The 27149-nt window shown below is 41.3% G+C and overlaps 1 protein-coding gene across 1 annotated transcript in view; it reads left to right on the forward strand.

Annotated features, from left to right (window-relative positions):
* PRKCE (protein kinase C epsilon) overlaps positions 1-27149 on the forward strand; it is a 657089-nt gene that overhangs the window by 391415 nt on the left and 238525 nt on the right. The window contains exons 4-6 of the mRNA XM_069071624.1: positions 100-134; positions 1694-1779; positions 9310-9439. Coding sequence (XP_068927725.1) covers positions 100-134; positions 1694-1779; positions 9310-9439 — 251 coding nt within the window. The remainder of the gene's footprint in view (positions 1-99; positions 135-1693; positions 1780-9309; positions 9440-27149) is intronic.

The following is a 27149-nucleotide window of genomic DNA, read 5'->3' on the forward strand; positions in this document are numbered from 1 at the left end:
TCCTTCCTTCCTTCCTTCCTTCCTTCCTTCCTTCCTTCCTTCCTTTTCTTTCTCAAATTGTAACTTCATTTCCTAAAGTGAGCCTGTTCTTGCTTTCAGGGGTGTCATAGGAAAACAGGGATACCAATGTCAAGGTAAGTGGTACAATATGACCTAAGCCACTGCTGAGTGTGTAAACTGTGAGCATATCTAAAAAAATAAGCCACACCCAAGATAGATGAATGGATAGATTCTCTTGAACGGACTTGGATGGTGTGTGTATTGTACACCTTCTCATTTGTATGCTAGACCCAATGAGGCCCTTGACACCATAGCTCTTTGCCCATCTCCCCCCAGCTCTGCTCCCCTCTCCTCAGTCCCCTTGTTCTCCTTTCACTTTTCCCATGTCCCACAGGCTACTCCATTTCTGAGGCTTCGGGGAGGTCACTGAGAGCACCAGCCACACCCAGTCCTTTATTTGCTGGTGATGGCAGGCAGCTCAGGATTTTCAGTCCCATTCAGAGATTTTGATTATTATTTTTTTAAATTATGTTGGACCACAGTTCTTGTTAGCGGACTGGCAGAAGCCCTACGTCATTTTGAGCTAGGGGATTTCTGTCCTATCTCCTCACTTGTGCTAGTGTGCCCTGTGGGATCACACTCATCTCCCTTGCCTTGTCACCCTGTTCATTTTTTATTGAGTACTCCCTTACTTATTCCTTTGCCCCATTTGACTTGGGAACCATCCCCAGCCATTTGAAAATTAAAGCCCCCTTGAAATGCTTAAGGGTCATTTTAAAAACTACTCTAAGTGCTGGGCTTGGTTGTCCATATATAATTAGGATATTGGGTATCACATGTATTCATATCTTGTTTGTTACCAGAGCTATGAAGTAGCCTGTCTAGCCTGGCCCTGATTGTCTAGCACCTTAAAATTATAGAAGTTTTAAAAATCATTTTAGGAGTATAGGAATTGGAAAAAATGAGAGATTATATTAATTAGCAAATATCATACTCTTCAGGGTGTGATGCAGGTCCCTACCTCTGCCAAGATCTTAGCATAATGAGGTGATCACTTCTAACTTGGGGCTTGTATGCGCATTGTCTTATGGGAATACTCAAAGGGCTCTGGACATTTTCATGTGGAGATACAAATTAAATGAAAATTTTACAATGTGGAAGGTCAAGCCTACCTGATAGAAAAACAAAGACACCAGAGAAGGTCTCATGGCAGACTTGCTAATGGCCAGAGAGCTTCCCTGTTCCATCTACCAACTGGCACTGTCCTGAGGAGTCATGTAAGCACTGTAATGCCCATAACAGGAACAATTATGCCAGTGGGAGAGCTTAGAAAGGAAATGGTTTCTTGACCTTGGCATACGCTTTGAATGAAACAAGGAAAGTGATCAGGGCTCCCAGAACCATGGAAAACCACAGATACTGTTTAAGCATAAATGTTTAATTCTCCTCCAGAAGCATTTAGTAAATCCTAATTTCAGGGATGACAAAGCACCTTTTAAAGAGCTCTGTGATGGGTTTGAGGGGAGAGACTGATGGGCAGCTTTTAAATCAAGACAGAAAGGTCAGAGTTCTATGGTTGTCAATTTATCTTGTATTTGAAACCCTCTCACCCATTCCTTTCTCCCCATAATCACCCTCAGCACTTGCCTCCTCCCCCCTGAAGCTCATTCTACCCATCTTTTGTTGTTTACAGTTTGCACTTGTGTGGTTCACAAGAGATGCCATGAGCTTATAATAACGAAGTGTGCGGGCTTAAAGAAACAGGAAACACATGATGAGGTAAACATTTATAACATAAAAGTCTTGGGAGTTTTTCTCCATCATCCATACCCTATAACCTTCCCAGAGTGTGTGTGTGTGTGTGTGTGTGTGTATGTGTGTGACTAATTTGTCTAAGTTCCTGTCTCCTCCTTCATTTGTTGAACAAAAGCTTGGGGAGTTGGATTTTAACCCTCTGCCAAATATCAAAGACTGCAGAGAGATTGGAGTCCATCTGAGTTCCCTGTGTCTGTGGGCACTGTGCCCCTGATAGCTAAGTTCCAGGATTCAAGTCTGTAGGGACAATGTGCTATAAATTTTATTTTGATTTCTCACTCTTGCCAGTAAATTGGGAGAAGCTGATTGGTGGGTGGGTGAAATATGGATTGCTTCTGGACCTGAGAAGCTGAGCTAGCATTACAGTGGGGCTACCTGTAACTCCAGGGATGATGGATGGCAGACCATCAGACAGAATGATGATCCGGGAAAAAATGCAGGGATTTAACTGACCAAGTTCTGGACCTCCATTCTGCTTTCTTAGTTGAAAGCTAACTCATAATTCTAGCTGGTAGATTTAAAAATGGGAGCTTATGGATAGAGTTGGCATAGTTTTACACAATCCATGCCAGCTAGTAGAGGTACATTGAGAGCTGATGTCCTACTGGTGGTAAGCCAGGGATGGTATCTTTACCTGGAGACAGTGAAAATGGAGAAGAATGGGCAAATCCCAGCTCTTTGGCAAACGAAAATGGTAGGATTTTGTGACTGATTGGCTAGGAGTGGGAGTGAAAGAGAGAGAAGGGTCCAAGGTAACTGCAAGAGGGTTTTTTGGGAGGGGAGGAGAGATTGGGAGAATGATACAGTCTTTGACAGAAACAGTAAGGAAGAACACAGGGCAGAAAATGTTGAATGTTTGTATGTGTGTGGGGGTGATCTGCATTTATGTTTAGGATAATTGCATACACACACACACATATATATATACATATATACAGTATGTGTATATATATTATATGTGTGTATTTGTATATAAACACTCAACCATACATATATACATATATATATATAGATATAGATATTGTTGTTTAGTCATTCAGTTATGTACCCTGTACCTTCATGACCCTGTGGATCAACTGTCCATGGGATTTTCTTGGCAAAGATATTGGATTATTTTGCTATTTCCTTCTCCAATTTTATGTAGGCAGGAGTTAAGTGACTTACCCAGGGTCACATGGTTTTAAGTATATGAGATCAGATTTGAACTTTGGTTTTTCTGACTCCAGGCCCAGTGCTCTGCACCTGTACCACCACCACCATGCCCCATCTCCCCCGCCCCTCAAGCATTATGGCATAGTAGACTCTCCTGGACTCAGAAACATCACTGGCCAAGGCATCTTATCATTGATTTTTTTTGGCATTAGGATGCTTTAATAGAAGCAGTGTTTAGGACAACAGTAATAATAATCCCACCTCTGGAGTATTTTACTGAGTTCTGATACCACATTTTAGGAAGGGAATTGGCCAAAAAGACCTCATATGGAAGAGGGTGACCGGGGTGCTGAAGGCATGCAAAGCTGTATATTGTGTTATAATGGAGATTGGCTGAAGAAACTGAGAATGTTCAGCTTGAAGAAAAGAGGCTTTGGGGGACACTGCAAAACTGTCTAACTGTTTGTGGAAGAAGGATTTGAATAAGACAATCTGAAAATTTGAGAAGTACTCAACAGCTGCCTGGTCCAGTGCATAGTTGGGAGAAGCGTGTACTTTGACATGTCCAAGAAGTGGTTCTATAACCTCTGCTTGATCTCTAGTCCAGGGATCTCACCAGAGAGCCCACTCCTGATCAACTTTCTTTGTTGGCTGTATTTGGCTAATAACAAACCTAAATTGGCCTCTGGGGACAAACAGAATAAGCCTAGTCTCTCTTCCATTTGACTGTTCTTCAGATATTTGAATGCAGCTGCCAGGTTCCCCCTAAATCTTTTCTCCTCCAGTCAAAACAGCCCCATTTGCTTTACCCAATCCTTGTATAATTCAAGGAGTTTGAGCATCCTTGTTGCCCTCCTCTGGATTCTGTCCAGCTTATCCATGTCCTTTTTAAACAGTGGCGCCCAGAACCAAACATGACACTCCAGATGTAGTCAGAGATTAGATTTGTGCTTGGCTCCAAGGACGGGGCTTAGAGTGATGGGTTAAAATGACTAAGTGGTGTTTGTTGAATCGAATCAAATTGAGACAAAGTTGTTGAGAGGTAAATGTCAAGTAGATCTTAGGGAAAACTCCCTAACCAATTAGCAATTCCAAAGTAGGGCCTTCCTTTAGGAGGTAGTGAATTCTTTGTTCTTGAGAGTTTTCAAATATAAGCAAGATGATGCTTGGGGAGATTGTAGAGGGCCCTCTGTTCAGATGCTGAATTGGATGGAATGATTAATGGTCTCTTCCTACTTTGACACTCTTTGATTCTGTAATTCTAAGGACTTGATTCTCTAAACTACCTTTTGGTAGCCTTGACCAATGTTCATGATAGGATAGGACAGTTCAGATGTAAAATCTCTTCTTTTGGGAGGGGAGTAGCACTTCTTTGTGGGAGACTTGGGCTAAGGAGCATTTTACCTCTCAAAGCATTTTCATGCATAATCTCAGTGTACCCTACACTATCTTTGCTTGGATGGTGTCAGTAAGAGGTGGAAATTAGTGTCAGATTCTGATTGTAGAAAGAATTAAAAAGAAAGAGTTCCCAGTGAGATACTTTCAAGATTATTTGGTTGTATCATTTGCAGTTTTTTTATAAGCTTCTTTTGCAAATAAGCAAATACATTTTATTAGTTACATCTTTTGACTAGAAGAAGTTAAAAATGGACTAGTCATGGTTTATTAAAAGAAATAGTAATGATCATAGCTAGCATTTATATAGTACTTTACAAATATTATATCATTTTATCCTCACAACAGTTCTAGGAAGTAGATGTAATATTAGTTCCATTTTAGAGATGAGGAAACTGAGGCAGACAGTGGTTAAGTGAGTTGCCTAGGTTAGAAAGGGTCTGAGGCTAAATTTGAACTCAGGTCCAGTGCTTTATCCTTTGTGTAAGCTATATACTGAGGTTTTGAAATTTCAGTAATTTGCTAAGTGGTAGGTAGACAGCCCCAAAGATGGGCAGTGACTTTTCCAAAGGTCCTCCTTTAGGAAGCAGTGCCAGAATTTCAAGCTATCATTTGGGTTTCCTGGCTTCTAGCCCTAGGCTGTAACCATTAGTCCTCTTATTAACTTATCAGCTAATTATTAACTGTGTGGCCTTGGGTATGTCACTCTGTTTGCCTCAGTTTCCTTATCTGTAAAATGAGCTAGAGAAGGATATGGCAAACCACTCTAGTATCTTTGCCAAGAAAACCCCAAATGGGGTCACACAAAGAGTTGGATATAACTGAAAGCAACTAAACATCAACAAGGCAATGGAATGCTACACTGCGGGAACAAGAACAAGAAAAACTTAGCAGTATCCAGTAGAGGTTTGACACTTGAACTGCAGGAGAGTCAGATAAGGAAGTCCCAGTTCTTTAGGCATCTGGGCTTGTCATAAATGGCATCAAAGACATTGTATCTGTGCAGTCGGCATGTGTCCCTAGACAGTAAGTTATTGCTCCCCTAGAAAGCAGAAGCCTTCAGGATTCTTTGATAAACAAGAATGGGGTATCACCTTAAGTGGGAAGAGTGCTGAACTGGCAGTTCAGAAAGCCTGGTTTCTGGTCCTGACTGTCAAAAATCATATGTCTTTGGACAAGTTACTTCCCCCCTCCCCTCTCCATCTGACATTGAGATTGCCCATCTATGAAATGAGGTGTTTGGAGTAGATGATCTCTAAGGTCTATTCTGGCCCCATGAATGAATGAAAAAACATTTATTAGGCACTTGTTATATATGGAATTCTAGATATAAGAATGTAAGAGTAAAGACAGTCCCTAGCCTCAAGGAACTTACATTCTAATAATGATGGAGACCCCAAAATCAGCTTCTTTTGCTTCTCTCCCTTTGTAAAAATGTCCTCTCAGATTGGCCCCCTTCTCTCTCTCCCCTTGAGAGTGACTTTTTATGTGTCAGAAAGGAGGTCACACTTATTACTGCACCATCAAGTTAAGAAATCAGACACTGTTTGGATTTTCTCCCTTTCTTTCTTTTGCTTTCCTCCCCTTATTCCTCCCTCCCCCCAACTTATTATCATTTCTCTATGTTTTCAACACTTTCCTTCCTCTCTTGGTCTTGTTCACTTTCTCTCCATCTCTCTCACCATGTCTCCCTGAGTTTCTTTTCCTCAATATCTATTTATAACAGGATGCATGTCTCCCTCTGCATCTGTTTTCTGGTCCCACCATCTCTCCTCCCCTTTCCTGTGGGATGAGAATATCTTTGCAGCCTTACTGGGATTGAGTCCCCTCCTGTACTCCTCAAACAGCCAAACTGTCCTTCTCAGTGTTCCTCATATATAACACCCCATCTTTCGTCACTGTAACTTTGCGTGGGCTGTTTCACACACTTGGAATGCATTCCCTCCTCATTGCTGCTTCATAGAATCCCTTTCCTTATTTAAGACAGAATCCAAGCACCATTTTCTATATGAAACTTCCCTTCCTCCCACTTCTAGTACCCTCTCGCCCAAATGATCTTGCATTGTGTTTAATCGCTTTATATTTATGCCATATATATTCATCAATATAGTTGTCTCCCTTATTAGAATGTTAGGTCCTCATGAGGAGGGGGTTGTTTTAATTTTTTTGCTTTTTTCGTAGGGCAATTGGGGTTAAGTGACTTGCCCAAGGTCACATGGCTAGTTTTTATGTGAAGTGTCTGAGGTCGAATCTGAACCCAGGTCCTCCTGACTCCAGGGCTGGTGCTCTATTCACTGCGCCACCTAGCTGCCTTAGAGGGTTGTTTTCATCTTTGAATTTGTATCTGAAAAACCTAACAGTGCTTGCCAATTAGTAGGTGCTTATAATAAATTCTTGTTGATTGATTGAAATGAAAACATTGTTTCTCTATGCCTTGGAAAGCTGACCCCAGGGGGTTTGCAGTCAGGATGGCAGAAGAGGATATTGGAACTGTTTCCCCTGCGTAACCATGCGAGTGCTGCTCACATCTTGTTCTTCTCCCTTTGGCCACTCACCAGGTGTCTGACATTTTTCTGGGGAGTTTTCAGGGAACTGATGAGGGATAGTTCTACTGGGCAGAAGAGTATATGATTTACTTCACTATCTACATACATAAAAAATGTATAACAATACTGGAGGTTTACCTCCAGGTTTACCGGCTTACAGAAGACTTTACATGCATTATCCCATTTGCTCTGATAGATGTTATCATCCCCATTTTTCATAACCTCTATAGATATTCTCTCCTTTTTTTTTCCCCCCGATGAAAAATCTAATGGACGGTTCTAAATGACACACCCACACTCAGCTAGTAAATATCAGATGCAAGGTCTGAACCGACATCTCGGCTGACCGCATTCCTTCCAGTATATACCATATTGCCCCTGAGTTCAGGGTGAAATCTGTACAAATAAAGAATAGGCGATCGTTCATGAGTATAATAAATTTATAGAGCTGAGAAATTCAGACAAGGCCCTAGCTAGCCAGTGTCTCACTCAGCTCAAATGATATTTAATATAATCTCATCTGCTCCAACAAGAGGGATGGTCTGGTTCTTAGAGTTTGCTATCAAGGGATCTGCCTGATTTCTGTTATGGTAGATTAGCAAGATGGAACCATTGTGTGCATGTGGGAGTCTATGCTTATTTTGGGAGTTTCGACATTTTATCAGCCAGCCCAAGCATAGCAACCCTCCCTATTCTCTTTTGTCTTAGAGTCAAAGAACAGCTGGGAGGGACTTCCTTGCTCAGCCCACACTGAGAAGACAGCAGACAGTCGGGGAAGTCACTCTCTCTGTCTTGTTACTTTTGCAAGCACACAACAGGACAACTAGTTTTAGAAAGGCCAGTGACAGCACGCTACCCTCTATGGTTGCCCAAGGCCATTTTCAGGGGAAATAGAGGTGGTAAAGTCAGCAGATATCTAGATTGCCCAATGGGAAGCAGGAGGAGAACATCTTAGTTAAAATAGCAAGAAAACCCAGAACAGTTCTCAAAGAAAACTGTTGGTCATTAGGCCTTTTATTTCCTTAGAAAGAAAGGTAAGGGGCAGCTAAGTGGTGCAGTGAATAGAACACTGACCCTGGAGCCAGGAGGATCTGAGTTCAAATATTGCCTCAGATACTTGACACTTACTAGCTGTGTGAATTTAGGAGTTACTTAATCCTAATTGCCTAATTCCCCTCCAAAAGGAGAAAAAAAAAGGCAACATGGTATAGGGGATTAAGCACTGGACAGGGAGTCAGGGGAAACTGAACTCAAACCTGGCCTCAGATACTTTCTAGCTCCATGACCATAGGCAAGTCATCTAATCTCTCCAGTCTCAGTCTCCTCATTTGTACAATGGGGATAATAATACCTGAAACTCTTCAGAGTTGTTATGAGAATCATATAAGACAATTTGTATGAAATTCTGTTCAAATCATGAAGCATCATATAAATGTGAGTTTATATATATAAATATTTATATTTATAATATTACATACATATTATATGTAAATAAATTATGACACTTATAACCGTATAGAGTTCTTTCGCATTCATTATTCTCTTTGGCCGTCAGAAATTTTGTGGACTTTGACAGTTGAGAGGGAGTATAGCATAGCAGATAGGGTACTGGACTTGGAGTCAGGAAAATATGGCTTTAAATCCTGCCTCAGACACTTACTAGCTATAAATCTCTCTGTGCCTCAGTTTCCTCTCCTATAAAATGAGGGACTTCATGGTCTCTAAGGTCACTTCCAGCTCTAAATCTATGACTTGATGATGTAATGAGCTGTCTTTCTGAAGGTCATACCCAGCCAAGATTTGACCCCAATGCTGCCACCTCCCAGGCCATTGCTTTTTCCCCTCATACTGGGCAGCCTTCCACTTACTATTTTCAAGTAGGCAATCAACAGGTTGCTCTTGAACATTTACTTTGTGCAAGGTACTGTCCGAGGTTACTGGGGGATTTACAAAAGAAGTCTCAGCAGCCCTCCCTACCTTTGAAGAGATTTTAGTCTAGTATGATTGGGGTTGGAGGGGGGAGAGGGAGAGCAATCACAAGAGTGAAGTAATAAAAGTAATGATCTATAATTAAGCTTTGAGTTTGTGGATTATAAGTGATGTGGTACAGAGGAAGGAACAGTCAGAGAAGGCTTCATGGAGGAGGTGAAACGAGAAAAATGAATAGGAAGGGCAAAGAAGACCATCCTGGGGTTAATGAAGAGCATGTCAAGCAAAGTCCCAAGCCTGGCAAGAAGATCCCACCCTGACTTGTTTACCATCAGCATTTCAGATCTTGGCTGGGATCTCCTATGTATGATGCCTGTATTTTTTAGAAAGAAAAAAAAAATACATTTGAATGAGAAGTGTCAGTGGGAGGGCAAGTATCCTGAGTAAGCCCTCTGTTCTACCTTCCTTGTAGGTGGGCTCCCAGCGGTTCAGCGTCAACATGCCCCACAAATTCAGTATCCACAACTATAAAGTCCCAACTTTTTGTGACCATTGCGGATCCTTGCTCTGGGGTCTCTTGCGACAAGGTTTACAATGCAAAGGTAAGGCGATTTTTGGCTGCTCTGCGCTCACACCCTATTCCTCCTCACCAAAATCTTCCCCTCCCCCCCCCATTTTTTGGTCTTACCATGAAAAAACCTGATTTATAAATTTGGCCAAGGAGGCAAGGAAGTATACTTTGTACACGGTAGCTACTAAGTAAACATATATTACCTTGTTTTGTTCATTGAATTTATATTGCATTGATAACAATCAGCAAGAATTTATTGAGCACCCAGTGTATGCAGAGACCTATCCTAAGCAGTGTAGGGTGAAATACTGAAAAGATTAAAGGCATGATCACTGCCCTTGAGAGCTTATAGTTTAGCTAGGAGGGACAGGACAAACACATATACACAACATTACCCAGTAACATATCAAGAAAATTAAATAATGTAAACTGAGCACATAATTGTTAGGTCCAGTGAGAAAAAGTAGAAAGCTTAGAGGGGAGAAGTGATCACGGAAGGCTCCTCAGAGGAGGTAAGTTTAAAGCTGACTTTTGGAAGGAGTTGATAATGGACATAAATTAGGGAATAGGTTTCCCTCCTTTATTCCATGATGGTACCTAGTGGTATCTTCGATAAATTTCATCAAGTGGGAATGTTCAAGAACAGAAGAAAGACTTTATCTGCCTCCAGAGAAAGAACTAATAAAGAAAAGTCTGTATAGAGTAATTTTACACACACACACACATCATAATTTTGATGTTTATTTGAAAGGAATAGAAAGTTTTGCATAGCAGATTTACACTTTCATGTACAATCATCTTTTTTTTTATTCTTCTATGTTACAGAAATGCTTGTTTTATTTATAAATTTAAAAAAAAGAATAGAAGTGACATCAGCTAATGAGGGGATGCAGCTAGGTTATCCAGGGTTTAATTAATTCAATTCTATCTAATTTATTTGAATATATTTGACTGTCCAAGGGAAGGAACCTTCAGGCCAGCATTTTTCTCTACCAAATCAAATGCTTTTGAAAAAAGGCAACAAAAAGTCATCACAATGAGATCTTTTAGTCTTAATACTTTGCTGACCTGAATGAAGTTCAGCATTAAAGGAAGAATAGAGAAAATAGATTGCCTTGGGGGTCCAGTATAAAATATTTAATAAATATAAGTTCTTCCTGAAACGAAGGTCCATCTTTTCAAATATCACTATTTTTCTGATGCTACTGTAGGGCTTTGAGTCATGAGAAATGGGAAGCCCAGAGAATATCATAGGTCATTTAAGAGGTAGTGACAAGGTGCATGATGGAAGTGAGCACATTGTGACCTGTTATCAATGAAAAACTGCACAGGAGAGACAGCTTAATGTTATTGTCAGAATGATGCATGACAACAGGTAGGCCAATTATGTATTAAGAGTAAAGGACAACCATTGAACAATCCCTGTCCTCTATGGCTCTCCACATGGCATTAAGAAATCTAGCCCTCCATCTCAGGTGTTGGGTGGTCTCCTGAAGAAGATTTTTGGGAGGTCACAGACAATAGTCACAAAGACAGGAAGCAAGAACAAGAATGTATAGCTAAGTATTGATAGAGAGAATACCCATATTGATTAAATCAAAGTATCAGAGTGTTAGTATCTTCAATTCTATCAGTTGGTACCATTCTGACCCATTTTACCATCTGATTTTTCCACTGGGTCCTACATCCCACTAACTCTTGGAAAGGAATTGGATCACGAGGTCATAGATATTTGTTTCTCAGCCAGAAATTGACCTCCTTCTGTCTAAATCTTATTCCAGAAGGTTAATTTCTGCAGAATAGGAAGGAGCTTTTATAACAAGAATCTACTGATGGCCTGCTATAGCTTATGCCCAGGCCAATGGTTTCTACCCACTTTATACAATGTGGAGAGAAGAAAAAGAAAGACAGTGTTTGGAACAAATATAAATTGTGGAAAAATTCTGATCTTCACTGAGGCAAGAGTCCTTGCAGACCAGTCATCAAACAAGCAACTACTCAAGTATTTACAGTACTCCTATTACGTGCTGAACTCTATGTAACACGCTATGGGGGATAGATTATAATACAGAGTTAATACCTACAAGGGAGACCATGATCAATTGGGGTGACAAGACAAACATAATTAAAACTGTCAGAGAACAACAAAGGACAGAATGAAGTGGGAAATTGTGTGACCCAAGTTCAAGGTGCTATAAAAGTTCAGAGAGGTAATAAAATAATATGGGTTGGAGTACTCAAGAGGACTTCCTAGAGGAAGAGAGACCTGAGCTGGGTTTTTAAAGATGGATAGGATTTGGGTAGATAGATTTGGAAGGAAGGAAGAGTGGGGAACCATAGAAACTAAATATCAGAATTAAGAATGACCATATAAGGAGTTAATTCATGGGGACAGAAAGGAGACCAATATGAATAAAGCACAGGGTTCATGGGAGGCAGGGTAGGTTTTGGAGTCTGAGGAGCTCAACTCAAATTCTGACTCTTCCAGTATTACCTGGATGATTTTCCATAAGTAAGTTTACCTTGCTAATCCTCAGTTCCCACATTTTAAGAATGTAAAATGTACATGACCTTTAAGATCCTTCTAAAAACTGTGTTCAATGTGTTAATAGTTTTTGTTTTTATATCACTTCAGTTTTTTAAGTATATTTCTTCCTCCATGGATCTAGCCATTGTAATAAAGAATAGAAAAGAAAGAGAAAGAAAAAGCAGTTTGACAATATTAACCAACATATTAATATTCCAGACAGTCCCTCCCTACTTTTTCAAAGAAGGGAGAGAAATATATTTTTTCATCTCTCCGTCAGCGCAATCCTTGGTCATTATAATTACAGTGTTCAAATTCTTTTGTGCTATTGTTTCCACTTACATTGTTGCAGTTTTTGTATATCTTGTTTTCCTAGTCTGCTTACTTAATTCTGCATCAATTTCTGTGTCTTCTTAAGCTTCTCTGAATTCTTTATATTCATTATAACTTCTGGCATTGTGATAATCTATTATTTGTATGCATCTCTATCTATTTCTGAGATGATAGGCCCCTAACATACCATGTTAGGAACAGTTGAAGACAAAGCTTGATAGGTGGAATAAGAACAGATTGCAAATGGCTGTGAAATCTGGGCAGAGGAGTTCAGATTTGATGGGGTAGGAAACAGGAAATCTGTTCCCATTTCTAAGCAGGAAAGTGGCAAGTCAAGTTAACAAACATTTATGAACTGCCCACTGTGTACCAGGTAGAGCAGCTAGGTGGCACAGTGGATAGAGTGCCAGGCTTGGAGTCAGGAAGACTTATGTTCATTATATCTGGCTTCAGACACTTACTAGCTGTGTGACCCTGGGCAAGTCACTTCATCCTGATTCCCTCATTTTCCTCATCTGTAAAATGAGTTGGAGAAGGAAATGTCAAACCACTCCAGTATCTTTTCCAAGAAAACCCCAAATGGATCACACAGAGTCAGACACGACTGTAATGACTGAACCATGTACTGAATGCCATTCTAAGGGCTGGGGATACAGTGAAGGGCAAAAATAGTCCTTGTCCTCAAGGAGCTCACATTCTCCAATGGGGGAGTCAACATATAAATAGCTATATACATTCAAAATCTATGCCAGGTGAAGTGGAGGTCACCTCAGGGAAGTCACTTGCATTGAGGGGGAAAAGTCTCTTTCAGAAGGTGGGATTTTACTAAGACAGGAGGTAGAGACTAGGAAGGATGGCATTCCACATATGAGGAATGGCCAGTGCAAAAGCACAGAGATGTGAAATTGAGAGTCTTTACCAGGAATAGCAAGGAGGCCAGTGTCTCCTGGGACAGGGGGCCTCTGGGAAGATTAATGTTGCATGGGCTATTGGCTCCTACTTGCCACCAGAAAGAAAAAGAAACCTTCCCTGAATGAATGGCAAAAAATAGTGCTCCTTTGACTAGGATAGGGTAACAATGAGGTGATGTCTGATTTTTTAAAATAAATATCTTAAGTGAGTTGTTGGTTTGTTCCAGGAACTAAAACGCAGACACTGTCATTTCTGAAATATTAATGTGCCCAGAGCCCAGCCACTGACCGTCAAGGGCACCCTCATTCAGCATGGCAGATGACAGAGAACCACAGTTTCTCAGAGCTGCAGTCAGAAATAGAGGAAAGCCTGATCTCCTCTGGGTTCTCTTATAGATGGAGAAAAATCCAGGAAATCTGGCAGGTTGCTCATTAGCTACCGTCTGTACCCACTGTGAACAGCCAAGTCCTCAGATCATATTCTGGTCATGTACAATATCTCTAGTCATCTTCTGGTGGTTTCCCTACTAAATCCCAGGACATTTCTTCAACCCCCATCCCTTTCCTCTAATATTGCTATAGTATTTTCCCCCTTCTGCAAGGCTGTAATTCTCACTTAGGCACCTGGAGTCCACCAACTTGTTCTTTTAAAAAAATTCTAATTGCTGCTTTTCAATATAATTGATTTCCTTTTTAATTCTATGTATTTTATTTTATGCATTTAAAAATGTTATTTTGAGTATGTCACCAGACATGGTGGGTGATGGGAGTTGGGTTGTCCATGACAAAAAAAAGTTAAGAAGCAGATAGATGAATAAGAGTGCTGGGCTCAGGGGTCAGGAAGACCTGAATTTAAATTTGGCTTAGATACTTACTAGTTGTGTGTCCCTGGGTGAATCACTTGACCTTTGTCTGCCTCAGTTTCCCTCATCAAATTGGAATAATAATAGCACTTACCTCCCAGGTTGTTGTGAGGATTAAGTGAGATAATGTTTGTAAAGTGCTTTATAAAATGTTTGTGGTTGTTGCTCTGTCATTTCAGGCGTGTCCAACCCTTCGTGACCCCATTTGGGGTTTTCATGGCAAAGATACTGGGGGTGGTTTGCCATTTCCTTCTCCAGCTCATTTTATTGGTGAGGAAACTGAGGCAAACAGGGTGATGTGACATGCCCAGCTAGTAAGTGTCTAACGCTGGAATCGAACTCAGAAAGGTTGTTTTTCCTGACTCCAGGCCCAGCACTCAATGTACTGTGCCGTCTACGTGGCCTTGTAAACCTTAGAATGCTGTTAACATTATCATCATTAATATGATGATGATTATTAAGAACTCCTAAAACAGTGTGTTACAAGATAAAAGTTTGATTTTGAGTACCTAGGAATATTTGCATTTAAATGGGGCAATGTGCTATAGATCACAGGGCCTTTAAAATGCAAAGAAATGATTCTCTAATTATCAAATTTCACATATTACAACAGGTCACCAGTGGAAGTTTTTTTTGTCTTGAATTTTGAGTCAGGGTTGCATTCACAGCCCTATCATTTCAGCCCTTTTGTGTCTTTGCAGTGTTTGTCCCAAATTGAGCTTCAGAAGCCCACCTTCCTTCTTCTTCCTCCTGCTCCAGAGAATATGTGCTGTTCTTGTGTGTGCACGTTTCATGCCTCACTGGCCCAGAGGCCTGCAATGCAAAGACCAAGGACAGAGGAATTCCGAAACCCCTCGTCCTGGTTGTCTCTATCCTTCTTTCTGCTAAGTTCTGCCCCAAAAGGAATGCTTCTTTGTCTGTAGGAGGATCACAGTCCCAGAAAAACGTAGAAGTTTCCTCCTCACTATTAAAGTGGGATTTCCTGTTTTTCCCCACTTTTAGTTCCCAGGTCCCCTGTTTACCTTCCCAGGAAATCTGCCTTCTCAAGGGAGTTATTGTTCACAGTTAGTCCCGCCCCTTCCCTACCTCCTTAGTGGGCCACATTTAGCTGAGAGATGAATTTGATTCTTTAATCTCACATGTCTCTTTATTCACCATTCTCCTCCCATTTGGAAAATTACTACACAGAATCTCAGAAACTTAGATTTTGAAGGGACTTTGGGAATTATACAATCCAGACTCTTCCTTACTCTAGCCTCCCATTTTATAGATAAGGAAACTGAGGCTTCAAGAGAAAAAAATGAATATATCAAAAATGACATATAGTCCTTATGAGGCCAGGTAGATGATTCACTTTTTTGATGTCTCCATCCTTTCTTCCCTCTTTGAGACATAGGCAGAAGTGCTGGAGGTGAGGATGGTAGAGATGACAATGATGGGGTACAGGCTCTGGAAACCCTGCCCCCACCCCCTCTCCTTGAACTTTCCCCCATGGTCAAGTGTCTGGAGCTCACCTGAGGCATTCACCCATTCCAGTAATCCTCTCCACTGGCCTTTTTTTGTAGCCTACACCCCGTTTCCCAATTCTCTGTTCCCTCTGGCTGCTTCCTACCCTTGATCCAATCTTAGACCTTATTCTCCCTTGGCCCTGTGGTCCCGGTTTCTGCTGTTCTCCACCCTTCTCCCAGTCACCCCAGACTACTTGGTCCCTCCTAGATCCTTCCCACGGTATTTTTGTATATAAGATCCATCTTGCCTGCATTAAGGTGCTCAGATTTCTTAAGAGTCTAGCCAATGCCCTCTTGTCAATACAGGTGTCACAAATATGGCGGATTCTTAAAATCTTGCCTACCCAATTGGTGTTCTAATAAACCTTGTGTTTGGCTGAAAGAAAGCTTGGGTAGAATTCATTCGGGCAGGACCTGGCTGTTGCTATTTTGGGGTGCCAGTACCCCTAAACCACAAGAGTAATGATATATATCTGGACCAGCTTAACTGTTGTATGACCTCTGAACCAAATCTGTCCACTCTTGAGTGTGGGAACCTCCATAGACCCTAGCTTTCTCAAGAGTTGCAAAGATTTTTGACAAATGTTGTATCATTTTAACCTTACATACCCCCATGAGGGGAGTTGAACCAGCATCCTCATTATCAGCCAGGTGGCACAATGGATAGAGCACTGATCCTGAAGTCAGGAAGACCTGAGTTCAAATATGACCTCAGACACCTTACTTGACCCTCATTTTGAGGGAGGCAATGCCCATTCAGTGAATAGGCCTCTTTTCTTTCTCAAAGACCAATCCTGAAACCCAATTCACTCTGGATCTCTTGGATTGGACAATAATAGGTCCCTGCCCAACCACCACTTAATGGTTATTTTTTGGACACTCCTGGCTCCTGGCTCCTGGCTTGGCAGAAATGTAAATTGCAACTGTTTCTCTTTTGGCCAGCAATCCTGAGGGTCTTCTCCCAGTTTGATTTTTTTTTTTTAATTAAAAGGCCCATCCCTTGACTCACTTCTTAAAGAGGCCTATTCACTGAAGGGGCATTGCCTCTCTCCAAGTGAGAACCTGAAAAGACCTTAGCTTAAAAGGGCCATGGGTTCCCTTTGCATCCTGGGCCATCTCCAGTCCTGATGAACATTGACCACTGGACCCAGATGGCTCTAGAGGTTGTCTTCGACAAACCACCACCACAACCACATAAGCCTCAGTTTTCCCCAGCATAAAATGGGAATAATAATAATAGCACCTACTTCAAAAGATTGTCATCATGAGGATCCAATAAGATAATATTTGTAAAGAGCTTAGCACAGTGTTTGGTGCATAACAGGTACTTTTTAAATGCCTAATCCCTTCCCTAACCCTCTGGTTCCCTCTTGTCTAACTGAGGAGGAACAAGCGTCCCAGAGAAGTGTGATGGTTTGTACAGGATCATACAACAAACTAGGGGGGGAGCTGGAATTAGAACCCAGGTCTGCTGATGGCTTCTCTTGTGTTCCTTCCACAGTATCATGGTCCCCAGGCCATATGTGTGTATACTGCAGGGAGGAGGAGGAGGGGCTCCTGGAGGGTCACTTATAGATGTCTCTTTAGGGGAGTGAACATATTCCGGGGTAGAAAAGGGTGTGTGTGCATGTGTGTGTGTGTAGAAATACTTGCTCATTCTTTCCTTTAGTCCTATAAATCAAGGGCCCACCAAAGTAGCTGTCTTTCTCCCTTGACTCATCCCTTCTTCTCCCTAAGCGCCCCAAGTATTATTTAACTTCTTAGAAGTATGTCTCAGCCATTCTCAGAAGCATCTGTGCAATTTTCTTGTTCTACTTAAAAAAAATACTGAGATGATTTATTAAACTTGAGCATTCCTTCAGCTGGATAATGAATCAGTCTCAGGCCCTAATTCATCTGAGTTTTATTTTTCATGGGATATGTTGAGGCATTGTAACACACACACACACACACAATATTAGCCCTTTCAACTCCAAACTCATTATTTTTGCTCTCATCCTAAACAGGATATTCAGTCCCCACTTGGCCCCCTTCATTTCTTTTCTGCTGACACTCCCACCACCACACGTCATGCATAGCTTCCATGAAGGAGTTAGGGATAAATAGAGTAAAAAAAAAAGCTGATACTGCCTCACATTGTAGGGGCCACTGAGCACCTTGGTTTTCTTTGTCCCCATCTAATACAAGGGCAGGAGAGTCTGTCTGTTCCCTTTGGCTTTCGCTTCAGCTGCATATAACTCAGAGGCTGAATGTAAGCTCTAGAAGGATGAGCCAAGGGAAGAACCTTCACCCAGGCTGTCGCAGCATCTTGACGTGACTCAGTATTGTTTCAGAACTGAGAGGTTCCCCACCTTTCCCATGCTATTTCTTCCAAGCTTGCTTCATTTGGTTATTAAGAAGACTCTATCTATAAAGCTTCAGTATGTCAACAGTCAGTGGGTGAGTTTTTGATCTCTCTGTTTCAAGTGATTGAGTTAGAGGGGGTATCTTCACAGAATCTCAAAGATGAAAGTTATGCCAGTGGACTGCAAATCCAACCCAAACCTGAACGAAAATACTTTCTCCAACATGCCCAGGTAGCCACACAACCTTTTTCTGAAAACCCCAAAGAGTGCCTCGCTCCCATGGCAGCTCATTCTACCTTTGGATAACTTTCATCCTTGGAAAAGGTCTTCTCGTGTTAAATTTCCCTCCATATAATTCCCACCCACCGCTCCCAATTCTTCCTTCTGGTGCCAAACAGAAGAAGTCTCATCACTTTTCCACTGACACCTCTTCAAATTGAATCTTAGATCCAGAATTGGAGGGAAATCTTAGATTCCAGCTCCTTCATTTTACAGGGAAATAGACTGCCAGGAGCCATGAAGACTTGCCCAGGAAGTCATAGCTAATGTTCCCCCTCCATCTTCTCCAGGCTGATCAGCCTCATTCCTTTAACAGCCCCTCTTACCAACACCTTTCCTCAGCTTGGTTGCCCTTCTCTGGTTATTTTCCAGTGTAACCTCCCTGAAATATGTCACCCAGAACTGAAAACAGTATTTCCTGTGTGGTCTGACCAGGGCAGAGCAAGCAAGGGCTTCGCCTCCTCAGTCCTGGGTTATTTAGAACTAGGAAAGAAGAGTGTGACCTAATGGAAAGGAAGTCAGAAAGACTGGGTTCAAGTCCACACTTTCCAAAGTATTAACTCACTGTAAGTTGACTGCTCTGGCCCTCATTTTAGCCCCTGCTTACATTTTCCACCCCTGGTATTTTCCCCATAACTTACACACCTGAAATGTCTGGCTACTTTGTGCTATTTTTTTAAATTGAATTTTACTTGGTATTCCAAAACAAAATAAATATGCATGGTAATTTCATCAGAAAATTAAGGATATTAGGTGTTTTTCTTTCCTACAATCCAGTCATCTCTCAGATGTGGCATGATGTACAATGAATTGTTATGGTTAGTCAGATGTCTTCCTTTCATGTTCCACCTACCCAATCCATCCCCAAATCTTGTTATTATGGGTGTGAGACCCATATTACTACTCACATCACCACCACCCTAGTTCAGGCCTTATTACTTCTCAACTAAGATTATTGCCATGGACTCCTAATTAGTCTCCTGACCTCAGGCTTCTTCCCATTCTAATTCATTCTCCCTGCAGTTCCCAAGTGATTTCTACAGAATTTCAGTTCTGAAATGTCACTCCCCTACTCATTAAACTCAAATGCCTCCTTAATGCCTCTAGAATAAAACATACATTTAAAAAAAATTTTATCAATATATAACTTTCTTTGCCTGACTTCGAAAACCCTGGTTCTAACTGACGTTTCCAGTCTTGGTATACACATTGCTCACTTTCCCATGCTTCATGGTCCAGGGCAATTGGTCTTTGGTCAGTTCCTGGTACACAACATTCCAGCCCTTGTCCCCATTGGCTTACTCCCATGCCTGGAATGCACTCCCTCTTTGCCTTTACCTTGTAGAATCCCTCATTTCTTCAAGACTGATTCAAGAATTACCTTTTACACGAAAGCTTTCCTGATCTGCCCTCCCAATACTAGTTTTGTCTTTCCCTAAGCTACCTTGTATTCATTTTAAATTTATATTCCAAGAGTTTGATGGTTCTGGAAGAGAGAGTGAGGCTGCTGACTGCCCAATTCTGCATTACTTTTTTTTTTTTTTAATATTTTTAAGCAATCGGGGTTAAGTAACTTGCTCAAGGTTACATGGCCAGTTATTTCTGGGTGTGGTGCTGAGTGTCTGAGCCCGGGATTCGATCTTCAGGTCGTCCCAACACTGGAGCCGGTACTCTTACTCGCTGAGCCACCTGGCCGCCCCTAAGCAATTGGGGTTAAGTAACTTGCTCAAGGTTACACGGCCAGGTGTTTCTGGGTGGGTGCTAAGTGTCTGAGCCCAGGATTCGATCTCCAGGTCTTCTCAACACTGGAGCCGGTGCTCTTACTTGCTGTGCTACCTGGTCGCCCCAATTCTGCCTTACTTAAATCCAATTCACACAAAAGTTGAGATATCACTCATCACATCATGTCATCGGTCCTCTTCAAAAGTGAAGGACAAACAACTTATATATATCCACTTGTTGAATATGAATTCTTTGAGGAGAGATTGTCACTCTTTTGCCTTTGTATTCTTAGTATGTGCCATAGCATTTGATACATAGTAGGCATTTAAAAATGCTTGTTGATGCATTGATTATATTTAGAATTTTTCACTGTTCAAAACACTGAGCTAAACTTTGTTGATGATTTAAGAAAATCTAAGGCTCAGTCTCTTCCTTTATCTGGGGAGACAAGACATGTCCTCATGAAGAGTAAACAATAATAGAAGACACCAATTTGGGATATCACAAGGCTATATTTGATTAAGTGCCAAATTAATGGTAAAGTCAAGTGCTGTAAAAGATCAGACCAAGGAGGGAGTGATTCATGTGACATTGGAGTGGTCAGGGAAGGCTCCTTGGAGGAGAAGGAAGCTCATGAGTTGTGACTTGAAGGATGGTCTGGGATTCAGAAAGGTCATTCCAGGTAGGGAAAAAAGCATGAGCAATGTCACTGAGACAGGAGGAATGTACTGTGTTCACAGTAAAACTGGAACCTGATTGAACCTGCCTTTGATGATTCAGAGAGCACTCCACGGTCTTATATGGCTTCATTATTAAGAACAGTAAGGATTATTAGATGGTTGATGAGTACACCCACCAGTAGATTCGAGGACTGCTCATGCAGTGCAGGGAGGACAGATGTTGGCTGTCTCCATTTTCTCAAGGAAGCTTTGAATGACCGCTCCCCATGATTTCAGGACCACCCTCTCAAGGCACCTACCACTGCAGATGCATGATAGCTGCTATCTCTACATTCAGAGATTTCTGACCTGAGCCTTGCAGAGCCTCTTTTGCCCCCTCTCTAAGAAGAGATCACATACTTTTGTACACTTGTATTTTTTATATGTTTTTTCGCCGGGTGCATCTGACATACTCTCTCGGTGGCCCCATGTGTCCCTCACGTGAGGCCAGGAAGTAAAAGCTTTCTGTCTGTGTGGGTAGAGTAGATAGAATTTTCAGCAGAATGAGACAGGCAGAGGGGACCAGGTTTTGTTCACATCTGTCTCACTAATGTCAAGGCATCATGGCACAGCAAAATGAATGTTGGATTTACAGCAGTAAACAGACCACTCAGAGGGTCTGTTTTCAAATCCCAGCTCTGCTTTTTACTACCCATGTGACCATGGGCTAGTTACTTGATCTCTGTGGCCTTCAGTTTATTCATCTATAAAATGGCCATTTGAGTTGATGGTCTATAACTTCCCTCCCAGCTCTTGTCCTGTGATTTTGTAATCCTCTGATAGTAGTGATCTCTTGGCTTTGATAGAATCTATAATAGTCTTGACTCACCCAGTATAAAAAAAATTAACTTTGATCTTAGTTACAGAAAATATGAAAATATTAGAGACAAAGTCATCAGGGCAAAATGCTGATATTTAATAATTCATGCAACCAGTATTTCCTTGTATGATAAAATGGGAGAGGGAGAAAGGGAGAGAGAAGAGAGGAGAGAAATTAAGAGGGAAAGGAGAAAGAGGGAGAGAGAAGAAGGAAGAGTGAGAAAGAGAGGAGAGGAGAGAGTGGGAGGGAAAGGAAAGGAGGATGGAAGAGAGACAAAAGAGGGTGGAAGAGAAGGGAGAGGGTGGGAGAGAGGAGAGGAAGAGGAGAGCTGGAGAGAGACAGAGAGAGAAATGAGGGATGGAGAGGGAAGAGAAACCCTTTTCTGCATTTCCCTTTTTTTATGTCAAGGTTATAACAATTCTAGTCACCCAGATTTGCAACCCTAGAGTCATTTGCACCCTCACTTCATGTCCCAAATCCATTCAGTTACCAAGCCTTGTCAATTTCACCTCCATCCACGACTATCACCCTAGTGCAAGCTATCCATCACCTCTCTCCTGGACTATTGAAATAGCCTCCTAATGGGTCTTCCTGAGGCCAGGTTCTCGCTTTCTACTCCGCCCTCCAAAGAACCACCAAATTAACATGACAACTGCACATGTTTGTCACTCCTCTGCACAGAAAATTCGAAGGGCTCCCTCTTGCCTCTGTGATATATACAGATTTATTCCCATTTGTATTTAAAGCCTTTCTGAAATGGCTGCAGCCTACCTTTCCAAGCTTATTACTCATTATTCCTCTTCATGTATCGTGTGTTTCTGCCAAACTGGTTACCTGCTGTTTCCCAAACTAGGAATTTCATTGCCTGTCTCACCCCCTCCTCTCCTCTTCCTCTTAGAATTCCTAGCTTGGCTCAAACACCATCTCCTACATGAAGCCTTTTCTTATCTCTTCAGGTGCTAATTGCACTCCCTCCCCCATAATTTGCCGCTATGTTGTAATTATTTATATATGTAGGAGTTGTTTTCCCCTTTAGAATTTAAGCTTCTTTAAGGAAAGGACTGTTTTAGTCTTTGTACCCCCATTTCCTGGACCATAGGAGGTGCTTACTAGATAACTTTAGTGCCCAAGTCATTAATTCTCTCCCACTAGCTGCTTCTGTGTGTAATTGCCCAGTGGCCAGAAGCCAAGTATGGCCCCAGTACGATTGGCCCACCAAACCCTAGGGAAAATGGGCTTGTGCACTCGTGAAACCTGCAGATTTTTTCATTTCAACAATGAAGACATTTATTAAGCTTCTGTTGTGCTCCGAAAAATGAAAATTAACAGTCTCTGTTCTCAAGGAGCTAATAAAGGAGCTCCTAAAAAAGGAACTCTAATGGAGGAGGTATGCTGTGCTGACACATGCATATGATATGAAGTTATATGGGAGCAGGGCTAATTAGAAATGGAGGCAAAACACTGTGAGAAATCTGAGGGGGGAGAGATCAGTCTGGACCCAGGGAGGTCAGGGGACAATTTTCTGTAAGGAACCAACCCCAAGCCACTTTCACAACTATTGTGTCACATGATGTATTTTTATTAAAGTGTGCATAGGGGAATTAATTTTTTTCTCCACTTAAATAATATTGCTTTTTCTCCCAGGAAGTCTAAAAACCTTTTTTTTAAATTAATGAAAGATTTTGTTGGAATCATCCTGCCACATCTCAGACATGTAGATTTACCATCTGAACACAAGAGGGCACTAATAGTTAAGTTATATGGATAACTTTCAGAATATTTTGGTTCTAAAAGGCACTTGAGAGTTCACTGGTGTGGGTGCTCCTTCCCTCTGTAAGCATTTTGCGGACTTTCCCTGCCTTGCAAGACTATTTTAGTAGTTCCAGTAGTTTCTTCTCTCAAAAAAAAAAAAAGAATATCTGCCATCTGCTAAGTTTCTGGTGATTAGGTTCCTGGAACTCAGCTAGTTGGGTTCCCAGGCAGTAGTCACCCAGTCTGTTCTTGGCCTTCAGTTAAGCCCTTTTCAGCTTGGTGGGACTTACAGATCTCACATCCTTAGCAAACCTAGCATCACTTTCTTGCCACCATGTAGAAACTTACCTGGAAAATGTTTAACAACCTGCTTCCCCTCAAAAACAATGGACAGGCTCTTAGGTTTAATCTGATTGTTAACATTTTCTCCATTACTTTGTTAAGTCTAGACAATCAAAGGGGTAAAAAAAAATTCAAGCCTTGATTTTGTAGTGTTTGCAGATTTACCAAATGAATGAAAATTTACCACACTGCAAATTGGTATAAGCTGTCTCCAGCACACCCCTGAATCTTAGAGATCTATATTTGCCTATATCTGCCCTTCCTTTTCCTCTTAATCTGTAATCAACCAGTCAAATAGTTTGTAAATTCCAACTATGTGCCAGGCCCTTTGCTCAATGTTGGGGATTCGGAGACAAAAGTGAAACTGCCTCTGTCCTTGGGAAGGAAGAGCTTCTATTCCATCAGAGAGACAGCAAGACATACATATCTGTGTGTGTGAGCGAGCGTATGTGTGTGTGTGTCCAGTTCATGTGTGAGTCAAAACATTATCTTTGTGATGACACAAAGGATAAACATGTACAACAATATATCCACATATTATTTATCTTCATAGTATGTTATATTCATATATATATATATAAATGTATATGAATAAAAATAAATAGAAGGCAGGTAAATATGAGACAGAGAGGGAAGGGATTAGTAGCTGGGAGTGATTGGGAAAGGCTTCCCAGGCAGGGCACTTGAGCTTCATCTCCAAGGAAAAGAAGGATTCTCAGAGGAGGAAGAGAGGAAGGAGGAGAGCCTTCTAGGCAAGGGAGATGGAGTGCTTTGTGTGAGGAACAGAGAGAAAGCCAGTTTGTCTAAGACCATGAAGCCCTGGATTGATGGGTTTGTTAACAGGTAGGGCACTGTAAGGGAGAAAAGGGCAGCTGGAGTTAAGACAGCTAATTTCTGCATCCATTAGCCCATAATCACATCCAATTACCCAGTGGGAATGACATTACTATGTGTAGAGAGCCCAGCTAAGGTAGTAGAGCCCTATATAGGGAGTTTATTGAAGATAATTCAGTTTCTTGGGACGACCCCCAGTGAGAGTGTGAGAGGCTACAGTGGGTTTCCTTTTCCAAGAAACCAGACCTAAAGTATCCCCAGGGCAATTGGCATCTTGGTTTGAGTTAGTGTAATTCATTTCCTCTCCAAAATGGGTGGGTGTGTGACATCTCCTTCCCTTAGGCCAGTGACCCAGTCATTCATGGAGAGCAGGTGTCTCAGTGCATGCCCCTCTGCTTGGCCTCTGTTTAGCTCTCCTTTTAACGCTTGGTGAGCAGCATTGGAAACATCGAAACATCCACCCAACCGATGGTTTGAAAGTGAAACAAGGCAAGTATATTTATAGAATCACAGAATTTTTAGAGTTGAATATACTTGAGTAGCTATTTAGTCCAAAATATTTTCAAAAAGGAATTTTCCCCTTTGTCATGCTTGACAAATAATTAATAATAATAATAAACTAATATTTATATAGCATTTACAGTGTACCAGGGACTGTGCTAAGTGCTTACAATTATTGTCTCATCCTCAAGACAACGCTGGGGAAGTAAGTGCTGTTATTATTCTCATTTTATAGTTGAGGAAACTGAGATAAACAGAGGTTAAGTGACTTGCCCGGGATCACACAGCTAGTAAGTGTCTGAGGCTGGATTTGAAATTAGGTCTTCCTGACCCAGGGCTAGGTGCTATATCTCCTGAGTCACGTAGCTGTCCCTGCTAGCTTCTACTAGAATGTCACCAAGTAGAGGAAATCCATCACCTCTCAAGGCAACACATTTCACTTTGGGACGGCTTCTGTTAGAAATGTATTCTGATACCAAAATCTAAATTTACCCCCTTTTGTAACTTCTACTGTCATTCCTGGTTCTGCCCACTGGGCGAAACAGATCAAGTCTGATCACTTCTTTAGGGACACCTGGGTGATACAGTGGAGAGAGACTTGGATTTGGAGTCAGGAAGACCTGCGTTCAAATTTGAGCTCCGATACTAGCTGTGTGATGCTGCACAAATCATTTAACATTTGTTTCTGCCTCAGTTTCTCCATCTGTAAAATGGGGATGATAATAGCATCTACCTTTCAGAGTTGTTATGAGGATCAAATGAGACAACATTTGTAAAATACTTAACATGGGGCAGGTACTTAATAAATACTTGTTAGTTTTTTTTTTAATAAAAATTAAATTTTTACATGTATCCCTCCAACTCCTGAGTCTTTCTTCTTTAAGTTAAACAATTGATTCAGCTGCCTCTTATGTGGCACTGACTCAAAACCCTTTAGCATTCTGGTTGCCTTCAGGGAAACTCTCCAGTTTATCAGTGTCTTTCAGATGTGTCACCTAGAACCAGCCAGGGCAGAGCACTGGGAAGTCCTCCTTCCTGGCAGCCATAAATCTTGTCCAGCCCAAGAGCACAATCAATATTTTGGCTATCTCATAATGTCTAATAAAATCCCAGGATGTTTTTTTCTTTTTTGGACAAACTGATGTCCAACTAAGCCCCTTTATCCTGTGAAATCGACTTTTGGAGCCCAAGTATGACTTTATATTCATTTCTTTTAAATTTCATTTTACTAGATTAAGCCCAATTCTCTAACATGTTAAGATTTTTTTTTTTTTTGGCTCTTAACTATTATCCAGTGGGTTATTTTCCCTCCTACTTTTGTGTCATTTGCAAATTTTAGGAGCATGTCATTGATAAAAGTATTAGATAGCATAGGACCAAGCACAGATGCCTGGGAAATTCCATTTGAGACCTTTGGAAACACTGACATCAGTCCACTGAGCCAAAGCTAATTCTTTGCAACTGTCAATTCAACTGATTTCAAATCTAATTGTATTACTCTACACTCTCCTCCCTTCTTCATTTTGGCCCCTGCTGTACCAGTTCAACTTTACATTGTTTTCTACTCTTGAATTCCTTTTTCCTTCAATAGTGATAATAGCCAACATTTATATAGCTCTTACTATGTACCGGGTTCTATGCTAAGCATTTTGCAATTATTATCTCATTTGATCCTCCCAAGAACCATAGGAGGTAGGTGCTATTATTATCCTCATTCCACATTTGAAGAAACTGAGGCAGAGGTTAAGTGACTTGCCTAGGGTCACACAGCTAGTAAGTGTCAGAATCTAGATTTGAACTCAGGTCTTCACTCTAGTCTCTGATGAACAAATGGCTCTTCAGCTTGCCATCCCTGATCCCATATATTTTTTTTTTGGAGGGCAATTGGGGTTAAGTGACTTGCCCAAGGTGACATGGCTAGTAAGTGTGTCAAGTGTCTGAGGACAGATTTGAACTCAGGTCCTCCTGACTCCAGAGCTGGTGCTCTATTCACTGTGTCACCTAGCCACCCCGATCCCATATATTCTTAATCCCATTCTCTCCCATCTTCTCCCACCATCATCCTTATTCTTTCTCTAATCTTCAGTCCCTTCCTATTGACTGCTTCCTTCTTTGTTACCTAGAAAGTCTCCCCTTTAAAAAAAAAAAAGAAAACTCTCACTAGGAAGGAAGGAAAGGAAACATTTATTAACAGCCTACTATGTGACAGGTACTGTGCACTTTACAAATATCTCATTTGTCATCACAACAGTGCTGGGGGGCAAGCGCTATTATTGTCTTACATT

This window comes from Petaurus breviceps, unplaced genomic scaffold, assembly GCF_028583685.1.
Source record: "Petaurus breviceps papuanus isolate PSGF00001 unplaced genomic scaffold, PetGlider_PUasm1.0 90842, whole genome shotgun sequence".
NCBI classification, from domain to species: domain Eukaryota; kingdom Metazoa; phylum Chordata; class Mammalia; order Diprotodontia; family Petauridae; genus Petaurus; species Petaurus breviceps.